This window comes from Vipera berus, assembly GCF_964194415.1.
Source record: "Vipera berus genome assembly, chromosome: 1".
Lineage (NCBI taxonomy): Eukaryota > Metazoa > Chordata > Lepidosauria > Squamata > Viperidae > Vipera > Vipera berus.
The window spans coordinates 337,477,497-337,496,466 of NC_138202.1; the positions used below are offsets into that span (position 1 = coordinate 337,477,497).

Below are 18,970 nucleotides of genomic sequence, written 5' to 3' on the forward strand. Positions count from 1 at the left end.
CCAACCAAGGCTGTATTCTTACAATACACAAAGGTTTTTGTGGCATAGTGTGTTGTGCAAACCTGATCTGTTTCATTGGTTTTTGATTCAAATTATTATGTGAGCCCAGAAAATTGGTTAACTCAATAACAAAGATACCTTATGTGCATGTAGCTAGTGTTTGTTTCTTAGGGGAAATTTATGAGTTGAGTTCAGTCACAATACCACTTTCCTTGTCAAAGCCCTTTATGTACTTTCCTAGTGTCTTATTTTTTATTACTATCCCTCCCTTGTCCTACCACCATTAGCTTCTCTGCACATTTGACCAACCTTTCTCTTCCCTCTTTCTTCTTGGCATGTTCAATTATGCAAATATCTTCTTCTCTATTTTCCAATGCTACACATTTTCTCTATCATCCATCAGCTTTTGTTCCTTTCCTCTGAATTCCAGAAATGTGCCACTATTAATTCTTGTTGTTTTAATGCTCTTTCTTCTATCTCTGCTGTTCAGCTCTTCTTCTCTGGCTTCCTTCAGGCCTCTCCTCATGAGACTCACCAATGACTTAATCATTAGTGCAACTGAGAAGGTCGTATGCAGTTGTAATATTTCTTAATGTTCTCTTATTAGTACTGTTGATCATTTTTCTCTACTCAGTCCTATCAAAGCATTAACACTCCATGATTCTAGCTTCAGTTGCTTGTCTTATTTGCCTTAATTGGATTTTTAATATTCACAGAATGGGAAACATATTCCCCCACTTTCTTCCTTTCTGTTGAGGCTCCTCAGAGAGCAGCTGTTATTCTTTTCTTTCTCTGCAGATCATTCTTGAGGGCCTCTGAAAATTCAGTGATTTTCAGTTTTGTCTCCATGAAGCAATAATCCGCATATGTGTGATTGAATATCTGCCATCTTTATTGTTCTCCTTTCATTAATTCTACATTCCCAATCTTTTTTAAATACTCAGTTTAAGTTATTCATCATTGTTTTAAGCTTAGTGTATTCACAGCTAAATTTTTCTTTCTTCCAAAACTCACTTCCTTCTTCACTCCTTTTTCCATTGCTTTCACCATACTGAACAATTCTTTCCCCTTTTTTTGTTCCATCCTCAGTTTGTAATAGAGATTTTGTTAAAGGCTGTGCTATCCCCTTATACTGTAGTGGACAAAGTGAAGCAGCAAGAAAGATATTAATACTCCAGAGTGAGAAAGCAGCAGAGATTTTGCTGAATGGCAGCCTTTCCTTTCAGCAAAATCTCTAATCCACTTCTGCTTTACTAATTCTAGTTTTAGATTTAGACTTACTAGTCCACCAATCAAGGAACTTCAAGAAATAGTAAATACTCAGCCAAGCTCTTTCTGCACTAATTGATAATTCAGGGAAAAGGTGGCCCCCTTGGGCTTGCCAGCAAGGACAAGCAGCAATATTACTTGGACTTATATACCACTCCACAGTGCTTTACAGCACTCTCTAAGCAGTTTACAAAGTTAGCATATTGCCGGCAACAATCTGGTTCCTCATTTTACCGACCTAGGAAGGAGGGAAGGCTAAGTCAACCTTGAGCTGGTCAAGATTGAACTCTTGGCTGTTGGCATTTTAGCCTGCAATAATGCATTCTAACCACTGTGCTACAGTGATTAACTACTGTACCACCACAGCAAATAAAAGACATTCAACAATGACAAAAACTCTGTAGTAATGCAAGGCATCACAAGAGTTAAAATGCTCACCTTGGAAATGAATGACTGATAAGAGACAGTATCTTCAGGCATGCTGACATGCTTGTCCTCTTTCTGGGAAGAGGTGAAACATATGCTGTTTGTTCTCTTTTGCAGCTTCATATAAGGCATATTCCAGATGTTTCAAGAGTTTAGCTTTCATTTTTAGAAAAAAGCTGGGATTAGCCCAACTCCATGCAAATAAATGAACACAATAGTATGGATAGGAGGGGTTTTTGTTTCAGAGTAACTGACATCAGAACAACAGAACATGTCTTTATCAACCCTCCTTCCCCTACTGATTTTTTTTTTATTTTTCTACACTACAGTAAGGTTATTCACAGAACTGGAGGAATGCTAATATAGTTCTTTGAAAAGGAAAGCAAGTCTATGCTCACCAGGGCCATTTATCTACTCTCACCCCTTTCAAGAATTGTTTATTCAGAATCTGGTTTTGGTGGTTCATAATGCTCAAGGGAAGGAATGTGTGTGCTGCATAGAAACTTGGGAAATAAATAAACATATAGTGCAGAAGTCCTACTTGTAATAAATCATTAATTTGGTAGCAGAAATCTTCTTATTCCAAGTGTAGAGCTCCATTATAAAAGTGTGCCTCTCGTGAATTTAAAGGCCTGATCAGATTTAGGCAACCTATAGGCCCAGCCAAGGCCCTCAGTCTAATTTCAAATTCCTTCTTGTGTAAGGAATCAGTTCAGATCTCTGATCAATTACTGTTTGAGAGAGAGAAAGACAGACAGAAGATGCTGCCGGAAGAAAAAAAATGGTACCCTCATCCTAAACTCTCACCCAACCCTTTCTTTGCTTCAGTATTGACACTCTGCAGGCCCCAGCCCCACCTTCCCCTCAATCTCTTTAAAGAAAATGTGGCCAAAAAAATTTGCCCACCTAAAGAGGGCACCATCTTTAAGGACTGAAAGTAGAAAACAATTGGAATCCAGAGTGGAGATCAGCCGATCGCCACCCAACCCCACCCCCCAGCGCGTGCGCGCGCGCACACACACACACACACACACACACACTGCAGCCATGTCTGATTCACAGAAAGGAGGCTCAGGCTGTCCCCTGAATGTATTTATTCCCCACACTGAGCAGCACAACACAGGAAGACAACCATCCTCACTCACAGTGACTTTGCCCACTGCAATAATCTGTCGGAGAACCGAAGAGCAGTGGGGAGCGAGACAACAGGAGGGGCAGTCTAGTCTCTGCCAAGCACTGAACAGAAAGGTAGAAAGGCAAGAGGACAGCAAGGCAGCAGGCCCCTCTTCAGGGGCATCTGGTTGTGGGAGTGGGAGAAGTTGCTGGGGTGACTCATGTCTCTCAGCGATGCCTCCAAAAACCCATCCAGTCCACGGGACCTATAGGGAGATGCCTCTGGTCAGGCCTTTCCCCTGCAGTCCCAGAACCTCAGAAATCTTCATCCCAGCCGGAGAACTCCTCCTCAGGCAGCTGCCGTGAAACAGAGTACCGCTTGAAATTGGTGTAAGGAAAACCCTGGAGGAAGAACAAGAAACAAATAGTAGAAACGGGAGCAGTTTCCCAACCTGTTTGGTATGGGAAAGCAGGAGGAAAGTGCTCTTGAAGGCCATTTTCATACCTGCTTGAGCAGCACTGTGGTGGGAGCCTCAATCTGACGCAGCGCTAGCTTCTTCCAGGAAAGGGAGTTGAACCACCTGAGGACAGAAGTGGCTATGAACTGCAAGCATCTGGACCAGGGGTAGGCAGCCTCGGCTCTTTTATGACTCATGGACTTCAAGTCCCAGAATTCCTGAGTCAGCTATGCTGACTCAGGAATTCTGGGACTTGAAGTCCATGAGTCATAAAAGAGCCGAGGTTGCCTACCCCTGATCTAGACCAGTGTTTCTCATGGCTGGCTGGGGAATTCTGTGAGATGAAGTCCACACATCTTAAAGTTGCCAAGGTTGAGAAACACTGGTCTAGAGTACTAGGATCCAAAGCCAGATAAATGAAAGCGGCTGCAGATCCTGCAGTTGAGCACTTAGATCCTATTGACAATTCTCACATTCCCCCTAGCCATAGAGCAAACATGTTCTAATAACCTTTTTAATGCTGTATTTTTAAGATATTTCCTTCATGTTACCCATAATTCATAGCTGAGGCCACCTAAGGGTTATGCAGCTGTTCCCATCACAACATTTTTCGTCTTGACATAATTTTTGCCATAAATACAATCTAGTCAAGGAGAGAAGCAACCTAGAACTAAGGAGAAACTTCCTGACAGTTAGAACAACTAACCAGTGGAACAACCTGCCTCCAGAAGCTGTGAATGCTCCAACACTGGAAGTTTTTAAGAAGAGACTGGCCAGCCATTTGTCTGAAATGGTATAGGGTTTCCTGACTGAGCAGGGGGTTGGACTAGATGACCTCCAAGGTCCCTTCCAACTTCTTCTTCTTCTTCTTCTTCTTCTTCTTATTATTATTATTATTATTATTATTATTATTATTATTATTATTATTATTATTATTATCAATATGGTTGCTGACACTCTCCAGAAGCTCAGATACATTGGCCACTTTGGACCACTGCTGACGTGCCCCTCCCCCTTTATCCCTGGACACTATCCCCAATAACCATTTTGATACAAGCTTCAAGACAAAGTGGGCACTTGTTCAGGTAATGCCAGGTTTTTCATAGGATTTTTATACTTCTGGATTTAGCACTCCTTGGAAGATTGCTAGATTAATTTTCTGAATTTAACATTAGAGCAGCAGACTCCAAAAAAAAAGGACTAATATAGAGTATTAGCACTGATGATGTTACCTAGTTTGGTAATGAAACTTCTGCAAGTAAACAACCAAGTTGAGAGAGCATCATGGATGCCACACTTCAACCCTGAGCTACAAACATTCACTTCTGTGAGGATATTTAGTCTCGGTCAATGGGCCATATGCAGATAAGAAACCACCACAATGCAAAGAACAATGATCTGATCAGTATCTTTGCATACTCAAATACTTCTCAAAAACAGTTCCGTAGGTTAAATGAGCATGATGCCTTTGAGTGAAAATAGGAAAGATGAGCATCTGGAAATAGATTGATCCCAACTTCTGTACATTTTGAGTTACTCCTCAACTCCATCCTATTTTCCTATAGAATGTGGACCTTTTTTATTACTCCTGTGCCACCTTTTGGCAGAGACAGGTTCTGCAATTTCAGCTGGTAACTTTTCTCTGTCCAGGATTCTTCCTTATGAACGTACCTGTGCTTCCGAATGCCCCGGATCCCATTGCTGGTATTGCCCAGTCTTTGACCTGGTCGACGCCTGCCAAGGGGGAAGGGAGGGAAGAAAAAACAAACCCAGTGTTTTCTTAGCGGACGTCTGGTGGGATAAGTTGGTATAGAAGATGTAATGAAGTGACTGGATTCTTTTTTTCTACAAGAAAAGGATTATGATTTTTTAATTTACTAAACAAAAAGGTGATGGTACGGGGTTGGGGGAGTGTCAGGATAAAAGTGTATAAAATGATTAGAAGAGACAGGAGTGATGTTTTCCTTGCACCTTTACAATATTAGCACGTGTGTTTCTGACTCCCGGCAATTGCCTGGAAAAATCCTTACAGTTTTTTTGGCAAGGTTTTTTGAAAGTGGTTTCCCATTGCCTCCTTCCCAGGGGTAAAAGGGAATGGCTGGCCCAAAGTTCCCCTGCTCATGTTGTACCTAAGGTGGGACTCACGATCTCCTGGTTTCTAGCCTGAGGGGGCCCTTGGTGCTCCCTGAGCCTTGCTTGTTTTCTTGCAGACATTTCATTACCCAAACTAGTGATGCTTTGACCACCACACGAAACTGCCTCTCATTTATAATACTAGAAGTAGGGATTGTTTTAGCGGAACAGTAGGAAATTCAAGATGCCTCTGGATATCACCCATAGATTATCTTTGGTTTTACATGGGAACTTTTCAGGGGCACAATGGGCATTTAACCAATTCTAAATACAGTGTCCTTTTTATGTTTATGCTTCTTGGAAGAGGTGACCAGGGGCCTAGACTGTTCACACTACTGGGGTTATTTTGCTTTTGCTAAATTGTAGTTGACACAGAAACCACAGATTAATCTGCAAGCAGGAGAAGTACCATTATTAAAGCTCTCATCTACATTCTCCATTACGTTCTCACCACGCCAATTTCTCTTCTTTGAATTAGGTTGAGCATGGTTACCCACCTGATTCTTTCCTTCATTTTTATTTAGGGTGGAACTTAAACATAGTACAGCCCTGTCTGCTCTCACGTTGACTGGAATGAATGTCAGCAGGGCGACATACCTACAAAGCTTGGCTACAAGGGAGCATGCAGCCTCACTGACAAATGCAGGGAAAGAGAAGACACCATCCATGATCCTGCTGTATATCTTTTGAGGTTCAGTACTGTGGAATGGTGGTCTAAGAAGGAGGAGAAGAGAAAAGAAAAACATGGATATATAGATACTACCATGGGACAGACCCAGCCACTTCCTCACAACCAGAAGTTCCTCCTCAATGAAACTCACTCTTCCGCTTGTCTAAATAGCATGATGGTGTATCACCAGAAGGAACAGTCCTTGGTATGTCCCAGCACCAAGTGTAATTGAATCTCTACCACTTCTGCCTGTACTGTCAGCCTGGTCAACTGGGCTCTAAGCAAATCCAATAATGGCTCTGGCACCACATTCAGAATTTATGTTGCATAGTTGATGCTTTGTCCCTCTTTCCCCAGGTCTTGCCAATTCTTTTTCCCAACTTCCCCTCCCTCACCAATTGCTTCTAGGAGAGAAGAAGGGAAGAAGATGCACTAGGAAGTAGTGTGAGTGTCCCATTGCTATGCTCAATGCCTGAAGAAATGCAGAGACAGACTTACCGTCCTACAAGCATTTCAAAGATGAGCACACCAAGTGTCCAGAAGTCCACAGCATAATCATGTCCTTCATGGCGCAAGATCTCAGGGGCCAAGTATTCAGGAGTCCCACAAAAGGAGTAAGTCTTCTCTCCACGTCTGAGTGCCTTGGCAAACCCAAAGTCCACCTATAAAAAAAGCAGGGGGGAGTAGTAGTTAGCAATGGAGGACAGAAAAATGACACTTGTTCTTCAGATGAGTCCCACTGCCCCCATCAACCTATATGTATATCAAGCTGGAGTTCCAAAATCTTTTGATTCAGAAAACAATGCAGAATTCTACGGATGACCAACAACCTACATGACTTTAAAAATAAAATAAAGAGAAGAAGTGGAAGAGAGGTCAGGCATTGGTGGGACAGTAAACTTTTCTATTTAGAGATATTCTTTAAAAAAACCTACTTAACTGCACCAGTGAAGAAAAGCAAAAGAGAAAGCAATTTTCTCCATGTAGACTTGAGCTTTCCTGAAGATTTAAACCTGGCCGTTGTGGAAAGGACATGCACCAGGGACCCCGATAGCACGTGTACCACCCCCAAAACTGGAAACTGAACCTCCAAAAATAAGTAATAGGGTCAGGGTGAAAGCTATATTTAATTTTATTTCATTGATACTTAAATGTAATTAAAAGTGAAAATAGTTGATGATTTTTCCAGGTGCGTATTTAATAATATTGTTTTATCCGTCTATCACATTGCAAATTACAATTTGGGAATTACTTTTGGCGGTCACTAGGAGTTACATTCCAGGCTGAGATTGCACTGTATATGCCCTGAAGCCTCAGACTGTACATTTCTGAACTCACAGGGCAGATACAGCTGACTTGCTGCTTTTCAGGCAGATCCACTTTCAGAAATGGTCCAGGGGGAAAAAATAAGAAAAAAGCCACACACATCCAATGGGTAAATTCAGAGACGTTTTATATGGGAATGGCAAAAGAGGGGGCCTCATATCATAGTCTATCAATGGAAATCCACACATCCTCATCAGTTCATGGAAAGAAAAGTCACTGGTTTTTGTTTTCTAGGAGCAGGTTGGAGGGATAAAGCAGCAGGAGAATCCACAAATGTCACCATTGGGACAGGACACCTGGGCTGGACAGCACTGATGCCATAGCTGAAGAAGAGCATGAAATCTGGACATCAATGTCATTTCCAGCTGTTTTTCAGCATGGCAAATAATCAGCCTAGGGCTGCTGTGTGAAAAATGCTTTATACCAGTTTTACATAGCCCTTGGCATCCAACATGAGATTCTCAGGCTTCAGGTCACGATACACAATGCCCTGTCCATGCAAGTAGTCCAGAGCCTCAACCACACAAGCAGAACAGAAGATGGCCACAGGTTCTGAGAAGTAGCGGCTGGAAATAAAGAAAGATTTAAGTGGTAGAGTTTATATTACTGGCTGTTCTCATACAACATACTTAACCCAGGACAATCATAGATCTAGTGACTGCATTTGATTCAATATATTGTGCAAATCCAGAACATGGATTAGTTCAGTGAGTACAAATAATCCCAGATTCAGTCCACATTATCTCCAGTTTGAACCAGGAAAGACCCTATGTACCCTTCCAGATTGCTGCTCCTTGATGTAGCTTAAGCAACTTCCTTCATGGACAGGGTGGAGTGGGAAGCTGCTTCATCAGCTCCATCTTTTATCTACTGCCCATCCCTCACAAGCAATTGTATGACAGGCCTCACCCCACTCATTAGACTAGTTAGAGTGGAATTGGGTTTTCATGATTAAGCAAATTGTGTGGAGCTTCCTATTATTTTAGAATGTTGTTTTATGAGTACATTAAACCATGATACAATTTTTCTTTAGGGGTATAACATGTTTCAGGGGACAGCAATTGCCTGCATACGTACAACCTTTTGAGTTATTCCAACAAACTAAGCCATAAAAAAATATAACCAAAGTTCACACTAAGAATCATATGTTAGTTCTTTATCGCAGGGCTTTTCAACCAGTGATATGGGTACCACCTGTGGTACATTGGCACCTGGCAGGTGGTACACGACCATCCTAGAAAAGTGGTAGCGGGGGAGGGGAATGAGCTGAACCGGTGGCAGCACCGCACAAGCCTGAGCAACAGATGCTGGAGCCGCAGGGCTGTCAGGACTCAATGGAAGTGCCAGGATCAATGCCAGGCTCCAGCTGGAGCTCGGTGCTGATCCTGGCACTTCTGCTGAGCCCAGAAGAAGCGCCGATCAGCTGGAATGTTGCAGCATCTCCAGGGTGATTTACATTCAGATGCTTGGCAACTGATTCATATTTATGATGGTCACAGTGTCCCAGGGTCATGTGAAGTAACCAAAACCTGCTGCAACCACCCAGCAGACGGGGGGAATAAAAACCAAACAACCCCCCAACCCACAGGGACAGAAGGAAGAGTGCCACCGGGGGGGCAGGCAGGTGTCTTGCTCAGCTGTGGCTTGGGGGGCACTTTTTTCATTGCCATTGTAACTTTGAACAGTCACTAAGTGAACTGTTGCAAGTCGAGGACTACCTGTACTTCATCACTTTTCCCCCCTTTTTTTGGTCATCAAGTTTTTGACACCTTGCTTGGCGACTGGTGCTACTCGGATGTTGCCATATCCTAAAAGTGGTACAATGGGTGAAAAAGTTGAAAAGCCCTGCTTTATCGGACTTGGTCCAATTGTGCTTTGTTAGCCAAGTTGTAAGATTCAATACGTTGTGTGAACCCAGCCAATGTCTACATGAAAAGCTTGAAATCACCCAAAAGTTAGATGGTGGTAAGTACTTAAGGGCAGCATAGAGAAGACAATGCACTGTATGGGACTTTTCCTTGGCACTGGAGCTATGGGCCTGAAGTATATATCCTAAGTGGAAGATATATTTTGTGGGCCAAGAAGCAAAACTAGCAGCTCCCACATTAGCAGTTTCTTATGGCCCACAACCTCCTTGACCTTGGAATAACTGGTAAAGATATGCAGGTGATCATTTTCTGTCCCACCCTGCCCAGGTCCCCTGACTTCATACACTTCTCGCAGCTTGGCCCATAGTTCGCCTCCTTGACAGAACTCCAGCAGCAGGTAGACATGGCGGCTATCTCGAAAGGTTGAAAAGAGCCTAGAGAGAATAAAAGAGGGTGAAGAGAGATGGACAGAATTAGTCCCAGGGGTAGCAAAACGAACTAAAGCACTTTAGTCTAATCAACAGTGGACAGGACAATCCATATTCTTCCTCAAAGCCCCTTTGCCTTAATAGGCTTCAGGATAGTTTAATGAAGAGAAGGATGAGGGGTCACGTGATAGCAGTGCTCCAATATCTCAGGGGCTGCCACAAAGAACAGGGAATCAAGCTATTCTCCAAAGCACCTGAAGGCAAGAAAAGAAGCAACGGATGGAAACTAATTAAGGAGAGAAGCAACCTAGAATTAAGGAGAAATTTCCTGACAGTTAGAACAATTAATCAGTGGAACAACCTGCCTCCAGAAGCTGTGAATGCTCCAACACTGGAAGTTTTTAAGAAGAGACTGGACAGCCATTTGTCTGAAATGGTATAGGGTTTCCTCCCTGAGCAGGGGGGTTGGACTCGATCAGGGACTGGTTCCGTGGAGATAGGTTTTTCTGCGGACTGGAGGGGACATGGTTTTGTGTGCTGCCTGCATCTCGCGGATGGGGCTTTGCTTGTTTGGGCGGACCGGTTGCTGGCATGCCAAGGCCCAGTATTGGTCCGGGGGTTGGGGTCCCCTGGACTAGATGGACTAGATGACCTCCAAGGTTCCTTCCAACTTTACTGTTATTATTATTATTGTTGTTATTATTGTTACTACTGTTATTATTGTTATTGTTATTCTCTCTGCAAAAGCCATCATGTTCAGAGAAAGCACTTTAACAGGAAGTCATATTAAACCTTGGAGCATGATCAAAAACAATCCCTTCTTTGCTTTTTCAGCTCCTGTAGAGAATGCTCCTCAGGCTATTTTTGCTTTGCAAAAGCATTTGACCATCTCCACAGCTGGAACAGACTATGTTGTTTTGTTGCATTTGACAAGATCAGTGTTTCTCAACCTTGGCAACTTTAAGATGTGTGAACTTCAACTCCTAGATTTCCCCAGCCAATACAAAGCAATAAAAAAAGAGTAAAATGCACAAGTACAACACTATTAACATCACATTTGCTGAACGGAGTAAGTTCTGTGTTTCTTGGCCACTATGTAAATGAATATATGGAATATAAATAATACATTAAGCATTCTACAGAACCCTAGGGTTAATTCAGTTCAATTACTTATGAAAATCCAATGCAACTCTAAGTGCCATATGAACATAAATTATCTTCCAATCTTCAAGGTAGTGGCAACCATAATAATTTCAGTTTGTGAGGGTTTTTTCTCCATATTTCCCTAATTTATTGTTCCTTCTCAAGCTGGGATAGACAGTCAATATTATAGAAGAACCTAGGTAACTTTTAATCTGTATGGACCTCAACTCCCAGAATTCAAATCCCACTCCTTATTAGCACTGATGATGTTACCTTTTTTTTGGATAAATTTTATTAGTTTTTATAGGGTTAGGAATAAGGTGGGGTTGGGGTTGGGATTTGGGTTTGGGTTAGGGTTGGGGTTGGGGTTTTCCAAATAATATTCTCAATATTCAGCAAACAGCATAATGTCTAGGTTCATGAGCTTAACAAACAATAATAGATAATAGTTAATTATCATAAACAATGTTAATTAATCACTCAATAGTCTTCTTCTTGCTAATATATATTCAAAGTTACATATCACATTCCTTTCTCTCTAACTCATTTTTCTAGACATTGATAAAAATTATCCCATGTTCTAAAATACACTGAGTCTTCTTTCTCTTTTATCTTTAAAGTCAATCTGTCCATTTCTGCAAACTCTAAAATTTTTGTAATTAGTATTTCTTCAGCTGGTAAATTTTCATTTTTCCAATGTTAGGCAAATACAATTCTTGCTGCCATTAGTATGTGTAGTATTAAATATATGCAATCTTTCTCATAATTTGCTCCTATTATTCCTAACAAAAATAATTCTGGCTTAAAGTCTATTTGTTTTTTAGTCATTTTCTTCAACCATAAATGTATTTTAACCCAAAATCTTTTTGCTTTGGGGCATGTCCACCAGATATGATAATAAGTACCTGGTCTCTGTTTATATTTCCAACAATTGTTTGAAGTATTTTTAAACATTTTTGCTAACCTCACTGGTGTCATATGCCATTTTATATAAGTTTTCTTTATATGGCACTGCTTTAGTTAATTTAACATTTCTTTCCCATAACTTTTGCCAATCTTCTAATTGTATATTATATCCAAAATTCTTTGCCCATTTTATCATTGTTTCTTTTATTTGTTCTTCCTCCATCTTTAAGTTTAACAGAAATCTATAGAATTTCTTAATCAACTTTTCATCTGTTTTTAACAGTATCTGATCAAAGTCTATCTGTTCTTTATAAAATCCCATTGTTTTAACATCTTTTTCATATCTTGTTTGAATTTGCAGATATGGCTACCATGCTAAATCAATACCTTGTAATTCTTGTCTGTCTTTCAATTTTCCTTCAACTTTATTGTAGTTAATTAAATTTGGGTAAGCAAAAGCTTCCATTGTTGAAAGCCATTCAGGTATCTTAATATAATTTTTTTCTTTTATTTTTTCCCATTCTGAAAGAAGTGCATTCCTTATAAAATGGTTTTGAAAGTATCTATGTATTTTATTCTTACCATACCACAGAAAGGCATGCCAAACAATTTGTAGGTCCTGCCCCTCTAGGTACAATAGTCTTTTGTCTCTAAGCATTATCCATTCTTTAAGCCATATTAAAAGGAAAACAAAAGATATACCCACTGATAAATAAAAAAGGACATAGTAACAGACAACAAGAAAAAGACACAGTTGATCAACCATTAACAGAAATCCATCTTCTCCAACAAGAGAGTTTGTCTTTCACATTTTAAGCTTAGCAACTTCAAGATGCGTGAACTTCAACTCCCAAAATTTCACAGCATACTGGTTCGGGAATTCTAGGTGTAGAATTCCATACACCTTAATGTTGGCAAAGTTGAGAAACACTGAATTAGATGTTTCCCTTGTATCTCATTCACCATTATAGGAATTTGAGGATCCTATTAATCAAGGGGGTGGCTTTTTTTTACAAAATCAATTGATTTTTATCTTGTCTTTCCTCTTAGCTGCTTTCTTTCAGACTCTTACAAGCCTACCCAAGCAGTATTAAAAAGATCACATCAAACAAGTCAGAAACAGTGTTGACTAATGGTCTTGTACTTTGGGAGCTGATATAGCAACTATTACCCTTTTATTTGAATATTACATCAGTCTAATGAGACTAACTGTAATGTACTAGCTTTATTTGCTGTAATTACTTGCTTATGTTTAAATCGTTTGCTAATGGTTGAATTCACTTGCATGTTTGTAATGGTTGCTGGGCCGAACTAGACTGGCTGTCTCCAGCCGGTTAAGTAGGTTTTTGGGCAGGAAACTGCTGCTTTAAATCTATTGGTCGCCGCCTAGAGGCCAACTGGATAAATAGCTGCGCAGCAGCTATTAGATCGCTTCTGTTATGTTCTGACTCTAAATAAAGTCAGTTGCTGTTGGAACCCTCCGTCTCACTCAATGCCTGCAAGAACTGAATACACAATACTAACCACCAAAAATATATCCAATGAAATCTCAATTCTGAGGCTGATTTTATGCTTCTCATGACTGAAATACCTACTCCAGCTTTTGTTACTTCTGGAGACAGCCAGTTATCACCCATCTTTGTACTATCTTGCATGATGACATTTTCTAAAATCTTGCCCACTCATTTGCATCAGTATGGATGGCTTTGCAAAAGATGTTATCCAACTATGGATTTGGATTTTTTTTCAAAATGGAGGAGTTATGTTTGCTTTTACATACTAGACAAGATCTTTGCAGGGTCCTCGTTAAATATCCCCAGTTCTCTTGTCCAGTTAGCATAATTGAGAATGGTATTAGCCTTTGGGGGTCATAGTAGCTAGGGCTACTATACCTTGGCTCAAAATTTTGGACAACCTCTAGACAACAAGAATGAGTCCTAATGATTATCCAGATTTATGATAGTCTTCATTGAGGCAGCTAAAAAGCTTCAGTCTGGCCATTGAAACCTGGGCCATGATCGCTGCCATCTCCGCAGTTCCAGCCCTCAGCTCATGCCCACCCCAGTTCATCCTTCCTTTTTTCCTTCCACAGCATGGCAATTCCAACCTGACAATGAAGGGGCAGCGGCTTTGCTGCAGGACTTTCTTCTCCATCAGAACATGGTCTTGCTGACGCTTCTGCACCACATGGTCCTTCCTCAGGCGCTTGAGGGCAAAGAAATAATCCTGGCCCTCCACTGTGTTTCGGACCTGCAGAAGAAGGAAGGTAGCTCAGAAATTCTCACTCCTATGACCCAAACAGTAAGGTGCCTGAAAACCCAGATGTATTTGATGGCCTCCTCTTAGTGAGCAAATGGGAAGATGAAACAGAAGTGGGGCAGAGAGGCTTTATCCAGAAGTGGGAGGTTGAAAACCTTATTCTGTCCTCTTGGAAGAAAAGAACTGGCAATCCCACTTCCAGTAAAGAGGAAACTAACCCCCGTTCTTCATTTACTATTTCAATGGCATAAGAATATCATGTCAGCCTTAATGTTTCCTCTTCAGTTCATGACAGCTGCTGTATTTTGAATCTAGCCTAAGATTTAAACAACTTGTGCCAATGCTTCTTATATCGCAAGCTCATTTTTTCCTGCTTAAACATAAAGCTAGATTTCTAACTTTATCATGGTACTATGCTGCCTTTATGCAATGATATGTTCATGTGACTAGATCAGCCTTTATCAGTCATTGGTAGATTCCCAGAGGGGTAGCTCTCTTAGGTGGCAAGGTGGGAAATTCATGTAATTAGCTTCTTCAAAAAAAATCCCCCCACTACCCATGAGGCTACTTCATTTTGTTAACTAGCTAGGACTGCAATGAAAGTCAGATCATCAAATCTCTATCCCCCAAAGCCATTAGGAACATATTTCTTATTCCATTATCAGTTTCCTCCCAATTAAGCTGACCCCCCACTGTTAAAACAGCATCTTCACTTTGCTGCAGATATGGGAAGATTGCAGGAGTAGCAGAACCGCAAGGTATTTCTTAAAGGGCCAGCAGGCAGCAACTCCTAGCATAGACCAGTAGAAGTGGGGAGATGAACAAAGCTTAACTAGCAGATCCGAGGTGTTCCAAGAGCTTTCTTCTCTCCAAATGCTCTTGGGGGCATCTCTGTCAATTGCTCTTTAGATTGCAGGCTCTTATGTAATGATCACTCTTATTTGCAATATTTCTATATATGAGAATATAGTTTTATGTAGGTGAGTTAAAGACATAATGCTGCCATCCACAGCATGTTAAACTTGATTAATGTTGATTTTGTTAAGTTTTTGAAAACAGGTTTTCCACTCAGTAGATCCTCAGCTGTCACACTGATGGCATTTTTTCAGTTTGCTGAGTCACCGTTTCCATCAAACCTTTTCTAATCCCCACATCCCCACACCTTCATCTATCTACCTTGAACTTCTAATAATCTTCTGCCTAGATTTTGCCACAGCACTTTTGAGCATGCCAGTGTGCTGGGAAGACTGGGTGGAACAGAAACTTCCATGGGACTAATTTCTCAATAAAAATACCCTTGTTGAACCCAACCAAGACTTATTTTAACTCATTTTTTTTTTCAGTCAAATGCCTTTGGCATGCTCATAATTCTTGCAAATGGCATTTGGAGGCATGCCGTCTCTCATACAAACTATTAAAGATGAATAGCTGTTGAAATACTTGTCCCTGGGATTTTATCTAATTTCCCTTTAAAGATGTCCAAATTAATGGCTATTGCCATAATCTTGGGTAACGAATTTACCGTAAGTAGTCAGTTATACAATGTGTGAAGAAATACCTCTTTGCTTGTTCTAAAGCTACTTCCAATTATTCATTGGATAGCCTTTGATCCTAATACATTGAGAGACTCTTTTCTATCAGCTTTCTCCACACCAGATTTTATGCATCTTGATTATATTCACTCTGCATTGTCTTTTCTTCCTAAGCTAAATAGTTCTAAATATTTTAGCCTTTTCTCACGAGGGAAGTTTCAAGGATGTGTGTGTGTGTGTGTGTGTGTGTGTTTGTGTGTGTGATCCTCTTCTACACTTTTTCCATCTCTTTTTTGTTCTCATTCAACTATGGAGACCAGAATTTCACACAGTATTCCTGGTTAATACAAATATCCCATCGATTTCTACCATGCTAAAAGGTAAAGGTAAAGGTTCCCCCGCACATGCGTGCTAGTCGTTTCCGACTCTAGGGGCCGGTGCTCATCTCTGTTTCAAAGCCGAAGAGCCAGCGCTTGTCCGAGGACGTCTCCGTGGTCATGTGGCCGGCATGACTAGACGCCAAAGGTGCACGGAACACTGTTACCTTTCCACCGCAGTGGTCCCTATTTTTCTAGTTGCATTTTTACGTGCTTTCGAACTGCTAAGTTGGCAGAAGCTGGGACGAGTAACAGGTGCTCACTCTGTTACGCGGCACTCGGGATTCGACCCACCAAACTGCCGACCTTCTGATCGACAAGCTCAGCGTCCTAACCTTTATGGTAAATTGAGGCAAGACTGACGATAGTTGGCAACAACCTAAAATGATATAATAATTATGAAGTTGGACCAGGACTAGAGAGGCTCAGAATCAGGTTCTTCCTCAAGCATGGAAACGACTGGGTCTCCTTGGATCAGCTATTCTTTCTCAGCAAAAACATATCTTGGCGGGGTCTTTGGTGTTCTCTGAGCTTGATAGTTTTCTTGCAGATATTTCATTACCCAAACTAGGTAACATTATCAGTGCTGTCATCGGAGCACTGATGATGTTACCCAGTTTGGGTAATGAAACATCTGCAAGAAAATAGCCAAGCTCAGAGAACACCAAAGACCTCTCATTTCAACTCTGAGCTACACGTCTTCTCCTATAAAGTAAACTATACTTTGCCAAGTTCCTCACGTTGGAAAAAGTGGAGGTGGGAATAGTATGTACATCATCCTGAGTTTCAGGAGAAAAGGTGTAATGTCAAACCAACAGCAGATTTCTGGTGTCAGGCCACCTCAGCTGTGAGATAAATCAAACTACAGTAGATGCAACTTTAACCTATCCACCCACACCCAAGCCATTCTTTACCAGCTCAACAGTGCCAAAGCCACCAGTGCCCAAAACCACTGGCTTCCCTCTCTGCTCCCCATCCTCATAGAAAACAGGCAGAAGATCCTGGAGTTGCACTGGAGTTGGGGGGCCCTCTAGGAAGGAACCCCTGGGAAGAAAAAAGAATAAGGAGGGGAAGAGAGAGATTGTCCATCAATAATACGAAGATTCGGGATTTCCCAGGACCAAGGTTAGTAATCTTTCTTCCACAGACAGCAAACCATCAACCTGCTACAAAATGGATCAGGAAAGCTGCAGAAAAATTTATATTCTTCCTTTAGCAGTCCAACATCAAAAATTCTCAGTGTTGGTGCAGAGAAACACAATGTCTTTAATCTGAGGTACAAGGTCTGGACATTTATTTGAACATCCCCTTTACTTTCTTTTTAATGAAGTTACAGTATTATGCTCTTTTTTCTTCATTGCTTACTGAAGTCAGCAACATAATAATCAGGTTTGTCTCAGAAAATCTGCAAAATCAGAATACCTTTAGCTATATTTCAGCTCATTAGATTTGTCACCTGAAATAAAAAAACAGCCACGTGCTCACTTCAAAGAGTGCATAGTACTTTGAATCAAATAGGTTAGCTTCACACATGATGCTACAAAACTAACCAAAGATAACATGCTTGTCAATCCAGCTGCTAAACTGCCAATTGTCCTTGTTCAACATTTTGCGTGAACGTAGCTGCAGGAAGGCCTTTCTTGGAATAGGGTTTTTAATTGGTCACTTGATGAGCTTCGTTTTCAGAGATTAACCTTGCTCAAAGCAGCAGCCTAGCAAAATAAGAGCAACACACACACACACAAAACCCCAACCTCGGCAGCTGCTTGTTCCTCCCAGCAGCCTCATTTTTCCTTCTCAAAAATTAGCTGAATCTCGGCAGCTGCATCCTCTTCTGCGGGGGCAGGTGTATATGATTGACCTAAATGTGACTTTGTATTTAATGTGAATGTTGTAAAAAATGCAAATAGTCACTGGGAAGGGAAATGGCTTTTCATTACCAGGAACAAAAGTATTGTGAAGGGGGAAAAATCATAGCAGCACAGCCCTTCCCTTCTCAAAGCAAAGATCATCTGAAAAGGTACTACTTTCCACAGCAGTGACTCTCAAAGTGTGGTCCATTGCAGCCTCCTCACATGTGTGGGTCAGAGCCTGCTCATTGTCTCAGCCTTTGACTTTCCTCTGCATGCTGACACTTAGTCCCCATGTGCCTGGCAATCAGTGGATGGATCAGGGGCTGAAAACTGCAAGCAATAACGCAAGTAGCACTGTGAGATTAATATTAAACGAATCCAATAATAATGAACAAGTTCGGTTAGCAGTTGTCAGTCTGCATGTGTAATGCTAAGTGGATGTCAGATCTCTCACAGGCAACCAGAAAAAGTGCAAATAGGCACTGTTACGATGAATACCTAAAAATTGGATTTCATACAGTTGGAGAATGATTTTCAATAGCACTCAGGGATTTCTAACATTTTGGATCAGTAAGTTTGTCTTGCACATTCTGTTCTTTTAGCATGTGGTGCCCATTTATTGAACTGATAAATAAAGCCTTAATTTGGCATTAAAATTTTTGATATAAAATTTCACACAAAAAACCTTTAAAAATAGAGGTAATAGGAAGGCATACATAACCAAACTCAACCCAACCATAATCATCCCATTTGCCAAAGCAAATATGAACGTGAACACCTATGTTCTTAAACAAAAAAACATAGGGATTATCTAATTGTGTGGTCCATGATCAGAGTAAGTTTGAAAAATAGTCTAATGGAGGGAAAGGGATATATTTCCCTCCTTGGCTATAGAATCAAGACAAATTGTCGTACGTCGTCAGGATATGAATCCACAGCAGGGCTTTTTTTCTCATAGAACGCTCAGAATGGGGTTCCGGCACCTTTTTTGGATGGAAACTTGTAGGGTAGGCAAGGCGGGTTGTATGACATGTGTGAGTTCCGGCACCTTTTTCTTTTACAAAAAAAGCACTGATCCACAGTATACTAAACCTAAATCTTGTTGAAGTTGACAAGATACAAACATGCTAAGAAAATAACTAGGTTCTAAAACATGCTGGCTTATAAACTATCCAACCCCCATTTTATCACAGACTAGCATGTACTTCA

General features: G+C 41.0%; 1 protein-coding gene across 1 annotated transcript in view; it reads right to left on the reverse strand.

Annotated features, from left to right (window-relative positions):
- Nucleotides 1–3,097: 3,097 nt before the first annotated feature.
- LOC308663769 (cGMP-dependent protein kinase 2-like) overlaps nt 3,098–18,970 on the reverse strand; it is a 38,601-nt gene continuing 22,728 nt past the window's right edge. The window contains exons 13-21 of the mRNA XM_081320444.1: nt 16,823–16,952; nt 13,848–13,990; nt 9,608–9,697; nt 7,820–7,961; nt 6,568–6,731; nt 5,997–6,113; nt 4,938–5,000; nt 3,314–3,389; nt 3,098–3,210 (exon numbers count right to left, since the gene is read on the reverse strand). Coding sequence (XP_081176570.1) covers nt 3,124–3,210; nt 3,314–3,389; nt 4,938–5,000; nt 5,997–6,113; nt 6,568–6,731; nt 7,820–7,961; nt 9,608–9,697; nt 13,848–13,990; nt 16,823–16,952 — 1,012 coding nt within the window. The 3' untranslated portion in view covers nt 3,098–3,123. The remainder of the gene's footprint in view (nt 3,211–3,313; nt 3,390–4,937; nt 5,001–5,996; nt 6,114–6,567; nt 6,732–7,819; nt 7,962–9,607; nt 9,698–13,847; nt 13,991–16,822; nt 16,953–18,970) is intronic.